This window comes from Rutidosis leptorrhynchoides, chromosome 4 (genome assembly GCF_046630445.1).
Source record: "Rutidosis leptorrhynchoides isolate AG116_Rl617_1_P2 chromosome 4, CSIRO_AGI_Rlap_v1, whole genome shotgun sequence".
In the NCBI taxonomy this organism is placed as follows: Eukaryota; Viridiplantae; Streptophyta; class Magnoliopsida; order Asterales; family Asteraceae; genus Rutidosis; species Rutidosis leptorrhynchoides.
In genome coordinates this window covers 260,581,353-260,592,810 of record NC_092336.1, presented here as the reverse complement: position 1 = coordinate 260,592,810, position 11,458 = coordinate 260,581,353, and the positions used below count along the sequence as shown (strand labels likewise).

Sequence of the window (11,458 nt, the reverse complement as noted above, 5' to 3'; positions counted from 1 at the left end):
CACGTTTCAACAAAATGTTATGGTAGCTGCTTCAAAAACGTCATATAAAAACTAAAATGTCAAAAGTTCTGAACGAAATTGCATCTGAAAGATGTAAAGAATCCATTGACATCAACTTGTTCAGATGCAAAGAATCCATTGACATCAACTTTGCATGAGATCTTTTCACAACTACCTTTCAACAACTAGAAAAAACGAAAAGAAAAAAAAAAGAAATGTGGTTACGGAATTTACTTTGCTGTGCAACAACCACCTACAATTTAAATTAAATATACTAGACGAACGAATAAAAGAAAGGATTTGATATATGATCCGATTTGCCAAAAGCCTCGATGATGATGATCGTATTTCTTTCGATATAGTTGACATATATCTCGTACAGTGCATACAAAAAGGTCAGGCTAAATTGTGATTTATAGAGTCGTATCCATTGGGTAGCATCCAAGTACACGAATAAACCTAGTAAATTCCTGCAATAATCATCAACAAAACATTATAAAAATTTCCCATTCGGGTGCATTTTTAAAAATTAAATTGTGATGAACCAATTTGACTATAGAGCTCGTAAGGTTTATGCTTTCAGGTTTTGGCTTTAGCGGTCAAACTTAAGATTATTTACCTCGTTGAAGGTGAAACAATGGGTTCGGTTGGTTGACCTCTTTTTAAAGAAAAACAGAAAATAAATTGACCCATTTGTTAAAATTATATTATTTCAAGCACTTAAAAACACTGGAGGATTTCTGACCCGTTATTTTATACAGGCTGACCCATTTGACCCTTATTTTACCTGATTGATGAATGAATACATAATAAACATCCCAAATTCACCCATTTTCAGGTAAATGGGTCGAAATTACCACCTCAAGCTATCAGTGTACAGCAAAGGACATACCTGTAGATGTCCGAGAGCATATTGTGCACGTGGCTCAGCCATCGAAGCTTCAAAGTCAATGTAAAATAGGTAGTCAAAGTATCTGTGAAAGTTTAAAGTGAAGTTGGAATGAACTTGCAATTTTGCCATTTACAGCTTTTAGTAAATAGAAATATGAATAATAATGATGTGGTTATAATAGAACTCACTTGGCGCTCCCTTTGTTGCTATCGTCAACAATCCTGAGTGGACGTTTCCTTTGCGGACGGCTCTCGATCTTGAAATTAAAATAGAGACGGAAATATTGTCAAAATTTGTGTTGTTAACAATAGATGCTCCTAAAATGAAGACATGAAAAAGAACAAACCTTTGATAAGTTGATTTCCCTTAGTGCAAACACGGCTAATGCTTTGAACAGTACCCCCGGGCCTTCTTCTAATGTAAACACAATGCTCGTCTTGAAAAAACAATTTAAAAAAAACATTGGCGTCATAATTACATTTCAAGAACTGGGTTGAATGGTATAAAAAGCAAAAACGAAGATTTATACCTTATGGGGCTTGTCAGTTCCCGGGATTATAGGTTCTCGAGCCAGTATCAGAAAACGAGTAACATTATCCAGATCATCCTGGATAAAGTAAACAAACACAATTATAAGATAAAAAAAAATGTTTTCATTAAGTATATGAAACATATAATTGGAAACTAATTATAAAAGAATGATAAAAAGGTGACACCTGGACATTTTGTGCTAGAATGTCAAGTCCATAAATTTCTGCAGCTCGAGAGCTTGCAACTGCTCCCGTCTCGCGTATGCCTTCGGAGGCTACAATCTATTAAAGACCAAAGTAAATTTCAAATATATCATAATGAAATATCAAATATATCGTTGAAAATGGAAATGCAAATTTTACCTGGGCTGCAAGAGCAGTATCTTCAGCACTTACTCTCACAACACCTAATTTGTTCAGTGCAATCTCACATTGATCAAGTGCCTATATCATCAACATAGTTTAATAATGCGCACTTACGCTTGTCATGCTCGATCAATTCGATAATAAGTACAACAATTCCTTTTTATTGGAAGATTCAAATTAATTCATTGAGTTTGGTCTAAAACTATTTTATCTGTATTAAAGGATTATCTTTAAGCATTTGAATAATATATAACCTTTCTTGTAGTAGCATAAAGCTGCATTTATTTGGTGTAATGGGAATTAATGATACAGTCAAATTTATTATAATCCTCACACCTCTGACTATTATGCATCATTTCCGTTAATATTTAGATCTCGCCTTAACTTGTTATCAATCCCGAAAGAAAGGAACCATCAAAGAATCAGTCATAATGAATTAGACTTAATACTCATGTTTTGATTTTACTAAGTTAAGAAGAATAAAATTTGTTAGTTATAGACAAAATTTAATAAAAAAGGTAACATAAGATCGAGAAGAGCTTGAATACGGAACATAGATCATATGGTTCGTTCAATTTGTTATAATTTACGCATTAGATGTTCAGTAAGTTGATAATAGGACTAGATGTTCAGCTTTTTAACAAAAAGGTAACATGTTAATGTCAAATTTTAATTTAAAAAAGGTAATTGTTATCTTTTTCATAACAAAAATGAAAATCAAGTCCTTTAATGTTCTTCAATCTAATTCCCAACTTCAACCCTTACGAATTTTAGCTTACCTTTTCTTGAAACCTGCCCATATTTTACCGCAATTGATTAACCGTTTATACTATGGTAAATAGTTTTACTTGCATGCTGAATTTCATTGTTTAACTTTGCACACAGTTTACGTATTCCATAATGTGCTAAATTATCTAAAAATTACAATTTAATAATGACAAATTAAAAGAATGAACACCTGAGGGTGGCTTAAAACACGCTTTAGTTCTTCCTTTCGTACTCCAGGTACACCCAATAGGCAGTGATTAACGATCATCTGCACTTCACCAACAATGTGCAGGCGATGACGAAGGAGTAAATCGTAATTTCGATGAATACTTCCGCCTACTGAGTTTTCGATTGGGAGTACGGCTTTATCGACCAACCATAACTCCACTGCCTGAAATTTAAAATGGATTAGGTACACGCTATTTAAGGTTAATAGTTAACATAGTAACAGTGGTAGTTCCTTAATTAATAGTACTGTGATAGAAGCTACTTTTCATAGAATATAAATTTGTTATATCTTATAGTCCTACAAATTTAGCCATTAGTTATAACTGGTCGATTTGGGTTGTTGTTTATCTTATAAGTATCAAGTACAAACAAAATAGCTCAAAAGGGACCCCCAAAATAGCTATATTTCAAAGAAATAAGTTATCATAGTAAATAATAGATGATCAAGACTAACACATTGATAATTTATGATTTGGAAATAAAAGTGTATGCGGATCAACCGATTCTCACATGGATCATTCTACCCGTAGTAAAAATGGCCTGTTTCGACCCAATACCCGTGCTCCGGTTCTATCAAAATTTATCACAGCAGATAAATAGAAACTAGAGTAAAAGGTGATACCTTGAATACAGATTCAAATTGGTCACATGGGACAGTTTCACACTTTGGGTACGCTTTAAGAGCCGCCGCCTCACTATATGCACCTGGCAGGCCCTATAATAACCAACAAATACTATAATGTAAGAATGGAAATGGGATCCATATATATGAAACAATTGTGTATTACCTGGTAAGCAACTCGGACCTTTGAACCATCGTTACTAGAAGAGACAAGATCCGTAGCTGATAGGGGTTCTGAAAATTTAACATTTTTTTGTTAAAATCATTATCTTATCATCGTAGTTTTGCAAATAAAGATACGGGTTTCCAGCACGAATCTATTTATTGAGTACTTGTGACAAAAAGTACCGTATAATAGTAGATATCTACACATTTTAGTAAAATCAGTGTCCGATATTTAAAGTTGGAAATATGCTATCTGATAGTATGTCTCACTCTTTTGGGCAACGGAGTAGTAATTTCTATCTTACGATGCTCAACTACGACACGTTCATGTAACAAACAAAAAACCCTTTTTCACATTTAACACAAAAATGGTGACCCATTTCAATAACAAGATCTAGGATCAGACACTTTTGAGCTTTTTAGAAAATTTTGTAGCAACATGAATTCAGTAGTATTCATTGAAAAGAAATTAATATCTTGATCCATTGTACATCAAAAAATTGTTACGATTGTGAAAATGAATGATAATTAACAAAAAGTAATACCAAATAAAATGTTGCACATATATATCTCCATAGAATGTCCAAATCTGTCATTCTTTCACATTACAATGTTCCTTTTCTCCTTTTCAAAATGTACTAAAAATCATGTACAATAATATAAATTACAACCCCCTTTAGCCACAAACTGTTAAAAGTAGCTATCATTATGTATCTTTAAAATTTCAGATTCCATATCAATTAACAAGATTAAGAGTGATATCAAACAAAACCCAAAACAAATCACCTAAATCTTAAATGTATTTCCAATCAAACCTAAACTAATTGAGCTGAATTGGGTATAAAAATCCAAGCTTTATAAAAGAAAAAGCACAAACCTTTAACAAAGAAACACAATCTTGAAAATGCAAGATAACTTACTTGGTAAAGAATTTAAATCTTTATGAAATCTTTTGGATTCAGTGATCTGATTCTCATCAATTCTTCCATCTGTAGAGCTTGAACCCAAATCAGATGGAGTCAAAGGCTTGTCATCTTCAACATGAGTTTGTGCTCTTTCTGGGTCAGCTAATTTCAAACCCAAACACTCCCATTTACTCAATTTTGCAAGATTATTGAAATTAACCCTAAAAGCTGGAATCTTTTTCTTGTTTTGAACGAAATCAGAGTTACCCAAATGAGAAAAAGAGTGATTAAAACAAACCCAGATTGGTATAGTCTTTAAAGCCATTTCTTTTTGTACCAATCTTGAAGATTATTATAATTGTAATTGTAATTATTATTATTATTATTATTATTATTATTATTATTATTATTGACAATGTTGTTGAATTGAAGTCTCATTTTCATAGAGGTTTTTCTGTGAAACTTGAGGCCGGTTTCAACGACATTATCAATTAGTAAATGTTGTTTGTGTTCTGTCTGCAATACCCCTTTTGAGATGGAGCCTACAACTGGAATTCAACCATAAATTACACTAATCTATATCTACTGTATATTATACAGTATATGAATATCATATTTAACTTATATTTTATATGAAGAAAAATGGGAAAAAAATATATTAAAAAAATAGATAGAAAGAGAGGTGGTAGAGGGAGTAGGTGTGAGAGAGAATGAAAATGAGAGAGAGACGGTTTGTATGCACGTATCTCATGTATGTATACGTGGTTATAATATATAAGTCACTCGTCCCTTCATAATTCTCCACAACTAATTTTTGTATGTATTTTTTTATTTTTTTTGTTATATAACATTTATTACTGATACTGAAATTTATAGAAATGAATTGACTTTTAATTGAGAAAGTCAAATTGATAAAGAAAGACGTTAAAAAGTCAATAATAATAGATACTTATAGTGTGACGAAAAGAGTAATATACATTATACATTTCAATTTAATACTTCGTAGATAAATTGTTCTTTTTAAACTGACTCAGAGCAATAATTCATTTTTCACAAATAGATAAAATTAATTATATAACATTCTTTTATCATTGATCAAGTATGTTGTGTTAAGTATGTAGTGTGGTTTTTATAGGTTTTAGAGCTCTGTATTTATAGGATAGTCATTAGCAGTGTTGTAAAAAATTCGATTACTCGTCGATTAATTCCCGATTAATCATATTTAAAATTAATCTGTTCCGATTTCTAAAAAACCGTTTAATTAAACGGTCAACGTCAATTGATTGGTCAAAATTGGATTTGATAATCAAAGTCGGTCAAATTAAAAACTGTTTAACATTTTAACATGAATTTAAATAAGAACTTTATAGTTTTTGATTAAAATGAATAATTTTAGACAATTATGTTAAAGTTTATTTTTAAATTTATGATTTTTTCTATATTTACACATATAATTTTTAAAATTTAATATTTTAATGCATAAAGTACCATCCGATTAATCCCCGATTAATCCCAGAATTACCGATTAATTCTTCTAAAGTCCCGACCGATTAATCCCCGAATAGCGAATTTTGCAACCTTGGTCATTAGGGTTTGAATAGGATCTTAACCCCTAATAACCGTAATCCATTCCATAACTAACTTACGTTAATTAAGGAAATCGAATAATACGATGATCTTATCGTTAACTTGGTTATCAAGATAAACATACGGCCAGGTCAAAAAGGCTGCATCCAATGATATAGGCGCAAATGATGCGCGACTATACCCTTTGTGCGTTAAGAGTGCACAACACATAGAGGTCTAGTGCACCATTATTGGACTTTCATGCGTGAACCGCATGGACATGCATCTATGCGCATAATAAGTCCCCTAGATGCTATATACAGTAACAACAAGTGTATTGCATCGAACTAGAAAAAATATTCAATAAAAACACCAACGCCTCATAAAAAATAAAAATATGATAAACGTAATGGTGGTGCATTAAATGCTAAGCATGCGCACAGTCGCAAAAACGTCTTTTCAATTTCTGCAACACATTCGATGTGACAGCTGCAAACCCTGCCAAAAAAGGAAATGATCACTATTACACAACTCCTTGGATTTGCTATCGTGCACCAATGTTACATCGAAAGTGTTAGCATCAAATGATGACACGTGTACGTTCAAGATTATAACCCGGTAATGATTAAACCCATATTTGCGGCTATAAATATAAAAACCCCTATTTCTGATGTGTAAACCTTCCATTTTCAAATCCTTTTTTCAAAAACCACATTCTTCTCCGGTGAACACTTGATGCAACTTCCAGATCACTTTGACAAAGATCAGTTCTATTATCATGTTCATAAGCTTTTCTTCATTGTTCTAAATATATCCATGGCCTCTGATAAATCTGTGAAAGATGTCAAATCTAACATCACTACAAATTATATTCAAAACATTATAAACTGGTACCCCCCACCCATCGAAAGTTATGTATAGATAGCACCTACCAGAAGTCTGATGCGCGACAGAGGCACATGTTTTCTTGTGAGGTAGATGATGGATTGTGGGTAGGTAGAACGAATTCTCCCGGGCTTTTACTCGCGACGGTAGGTCCCGATTGCGTCTCTCTGGTCGTTTAACGAGCTGGGCCTTTTAGCTTCTAAGAGAGCGAGACCTGTCGCACGAGTTCATCAGAGATGTTAATATTTATAATTGTGAGCGCCTTGGCTTGTACTCACTGTTATCTAACAAAAAATAGCTTAAATATAACCTAAGGTCGTCACACGACTCAATAGTTGGACGAGGAAAATGAGGTTGTCCTTATTAGAATTCGATTTAATCTTTATTATATTTTCGTGAGTACTTTCTGGGGTTTTATATTATAATATAGATACTTAATATTATATATAGGGGTAGGTTCAAACGAGAATCACAAAAAGGGCGAGAACTGCGAGAATAATTAAATTACATTTATATGCATTTATATTTTCAACAAATTACATATAACTTATGTTCATATCATTAACAAACAAATGTTTACAACCACAAATTACATGTTCAATTGTGAATTATATGAAATGTTCGCATGTTTACAAACAAATCTACACATGTGAACGAGAAATTATATATTTGATTATATAGTTAAATTATAGGTTTTTTCGGACTTTTTTTTGTTCAAACTTACTCTCCATCAACATTTATATGTGACTCAACTTATTCACATGTGAAAGTCCTTGTAATTTAATAGTTCTCGCAGTTCTCGTCATTTTTTTGGTTGTCGTTTGAACTTTTGACACATACACACACACATAATATATATATATATATATATATATATATATATATATATATATATATATATATATATATATATATATATATATATATATATATATATATATAGTGTTAGTAAATATATATAACTAAGGATAGGTGATATGTCTAAACTGGACGGTTTTATTTATGCGGTGTCGTTAGGTCGCAAGGTGGAAGTATAAACTTATCGACAGGCTAATAATCCTAATTACGAAAAGGTAAAGGTGATGGAGGGATATCCGGAGTATGCAGATCAGAGAAGTGTTGACCAAGATGTCAGTTTGGGCTAGGGAAAGGTAATTATGTTTATGTTAAAGATATGATTAGAATAGTGTAGATCTGGTTAGATGAGCCAATTACACATACCTACTTATCTCTAGACTCTCGGAATTCTCATTGAGCAGTGAAAAGTATGTCATTTGATTGTATAATTGAAGGGTATCTATACCTCGGAGGTTATACTTAGTAAAGCACTTGGTTTATTAGTGAGTTGAGTTCTAATCGCAACCCTCGTTATCAGTTTAGGTAACTAAATAACAATGTGCCGTATTGAGAAAACACTGATCACAAACGGATGGAGTCCGTCGGGTCAAGTTGACAAAACATTAATGTAAACTAACAACCATTTCATCATACTAATGAGATCATACTAATCTAAACATTATACAGCATTACAGTTGATATACTGAAAGTAAAGCAGATAGAAACCTAATAGATACCTGAAACAGTTCATATGACTTAATCCTAGGGCAACAATCAAACAAGAACATGCAATAGGATTGGGTCACACAGTTAAGTTACTAACTAGATCTTAATGGCTCCTAAGAAGTCTCTTTGGAATAATCAATAGGCATACTAGGTCATTCATGTCTCAATTCCTAAGTTCTGTATCCTAAAAGAGCATTAAATGCCTCTCGGGAACTCCGACCATACCGAGTTCATAGAATCTTCAAGTATAGTATAACCAGGGGTCTTAGTCATATGAAGTAGCTAAGTTCATATAGGTGGATAAGTCCTGATCATAACCTAGGTTGGTCAATCCTTAAGATGCTAGTATACTAATCTATCGGGGTCACAGATTCAGTATACCAACGGTAATCGTACTAATTTAATATAACTACGCTAACCCAAACTTCTATCATGACAACATACGGATTAATTAAGCTAACATGGTAATATCGGAAAGCAAAACATAAATGATAACAATACATGTTTAATTAACAAGACAAGCGTTTCAGATAAAAACCTGAAAAGGCCGAAAAAATCTGCTTGAGATTACAGTGACTCGCCGTAATATCCTCCGAAAAATAAAAGCTAAGCTAGCTACTACTAAAAACTAACTAATAATATTTAAATCTAAATTGAAGTACAAAATTGAGTGTGTGTAAAAATGAGCCCAAATGTCCCATTTTATAGGATAAAAATGGCTGGGGACGGTTGGCAAGCGGGCCTGGAAGGCCGGAGCCGCAGGCCGATGTGAGAGGCCGGTGCCAGGCAAGCCGGCTGCCTTGGTCATTTCCCATGCCCGATGTCCAAATCATGTGGCAAGCCGGTGTGCAAGCCGACTCAGGAGGCCGGTGCCTGGGCTGGTTTGCTATTTTGCTTGGATCGTCTTGCTTGTTCCCGAGATCGTAACTTGGTTTCTGGAGTTGTAACTTGTCTTTCACCGTTTCTCTCTAGAATCTTCGTTTTAGCTCCGATTTACTTGATTCTTTTTGCATCGCCTTTTTAGTTACTTAATCTACAAAATTAACTGACAAAGCTTTTATTTTGGAGATAAAGTTTGGAACTTTATTGTTTTTAGGCTTAATATCGGGGGTAAAAACGTGACTTTTTGGCCGATATCAAATACCCGACACTTAGCTTTGCTTGTACTGAAGCAAAAACTGGAAATATAAGGTTATCTTCTAATAGATTTTCCCTTGCCCACCCTTGGATTCTTTTATTATGCCTTCATCAGAAGTTGTCACATTTTTCAAAAGTAGTAGAAAAAGTTTCAAACTTCGATGGTTCAGTCGCTAGATTTTAATCGCGTCCATGGTGAAAAAGGCGTACTTTCCAACTCTCAGATGTAGAGTATACATGACCACGCTTCTCACTAGCGAGTCACTTATGTCACTCAAGTGTTTAGGGTGCCCTAATCTAACTGTATTGTCGCTCAGAAGCCAGTCGTGTAACGGTTCTCATCATAATGCTTGGTAAAGCATCGATATCTCCACCGTTTAAGTAAGGACAACACTGATCTTCTTCCTAGACACTCTTTCAAGAGGAAGACGGGTTGTAGGGTTGGTTGGCGGAGAAGGGGAAAGTTTATGAAAAGGTGAAAAGTTTTTGGATCTTTTGACTTTTTAAGAGAATTGATAGATTTTGATTCTTTAGAGTATCCCCTTTTATTTTTTTTTTCTTCAGAAGATGCGGATTTTGCGAAGACTTTTGTCTAGAATTATTCTTGGCTCTTCTGGCAATTCTTCTTTGGGCTACTTCCTCGGGTTTTTCTTGCCTTTATTTAGAGACTTTGCTCTTTCATAATCATTTTTTTTATTTTGATTCTTCAGAGTATCCCCCTTTTTTTATATATAGAATGGCTTGAATTTCACGATGAGTTCTTTAGAAGATGCGGATTTTGCGAAGACTTTTGTCTAGAATTCTTCTTGGCTCTTCCGGCCATTTTGGTGGCCTAGGTCGCCAGTTTAGTATCATCGTCACCAAAGGCTAACCACAAGTCGTCAAATGCTAACCACGAGTCGCCACAAACTAACCCTGGGTCGCCAAAGGCTAACCCTGAGTTGCCAAAGGCTGACCATGGGTCACCAGTTGAGTCTCTGAGTCTCAAGTTACATCTTCCGAGTCGCCAGTTGTAGTAACCGAGTCGCCAAATGAAGTAACCAAGTTGCCAAATGAAGTAACTGAGTCGCCAAAGGCACCAACTGAGTCGCCAGTTAGGCTAACTGGGTCGCTAATTAGCTTAAATGAGTCACCAATTATGATCTTCAGGTCGCCAGTTTTGTGTGTGCATTCCATTTTTGTCGTATACTAGTTTTTGATAATACGTTGTGAGTACCAGTATGCGTTTTGACTTAAAGTTTAGTAAATGAACTTTCTCGGGGTTCCTTAGACTTTTAATAGTCACACATAATCCCCTAAATCACTTCTTGATGTTCTTTGAGATTTTATTTGAAGTATTGTGTGATTAGGGTTTGTGTGCGTTTTCAGCGTGCGTATGTCTTGAAACGTCTTGATATTTGTATATGAATCAGATGAGCTTCTAGGTTATTGGTATATCTTCAGATATGTTACTTGAATTAGTATTGGCAGCCCTGGTTTGTAATCTTGAGCTCTTGTGGTGGTCTTTTAGGGCAGTTCTTGATATTAGGGTTGGAAAATCCTAATTTTGGCTCTTTTTCCGGCTTTTCTGCTATATGAGCTTTTTAAATCTTATTGAGCAAAATTTAGTGGATTTTTGTATTTATAAAACTATTTTGCTTGAATTCATGCATGATTTGAGTAGATATCGTTAGTAAAAACATGACTTTTTACACGATATCAAGGTCAGATGGCCGACAGCCCGTCGAGAAATAAAGTTGTTGTTTATGATAAGGTCATGGACATTGGCAATATACTGATAATGCTAAAAACGAACATATATTTCATAGCATTATTCCCCAAGAAAGACAAG

At 33.9% G+C, this 11,458-nt stretch overlaps 1 protein-coding gene across 1 annotated transcript; it reads right to left on the bottom strand.

Moving 5' to 3' along the window:
• Positions 1 to 226: 226 nt before the first annotated feature.
• Positions 227 to 4,987, bottom strand: LOC139843506 (arogenate dehydratase/prephenate dehydratase 1, chloroplastic). The gene is made up of 11 exons (XM_071833604.1): positions 4,492 to 4,987; positions 3,573 to 3,640; positions 3,407 to 3,499; positions 2,747 to 2,947; positions 1,786 to 1,866; positions 1,609 to 1,704; positions 1,422 to 1,499; positions 1,239 to 1,328; positions 1,081 to 1,148; positions 893 to 974; positions 227 to 470 (listed from the first exon to the last, which is right to left on the bottom strand). The coding sequence occupies exons 1-11, from the start codon at positions 4,799 to 4,801 to the stop codon at positions 414 to 416; spliced, it is 1,224 nt and encodes a 407-aa protein (XP_071689705.1). The 5' UTR covers positions 4,802 to 4,987; the 3' UTR covers positions 227 to 413.
• Between the last annotated feature and the right edge of the window lie 6,471 nt (positions 4,988 to 11,458).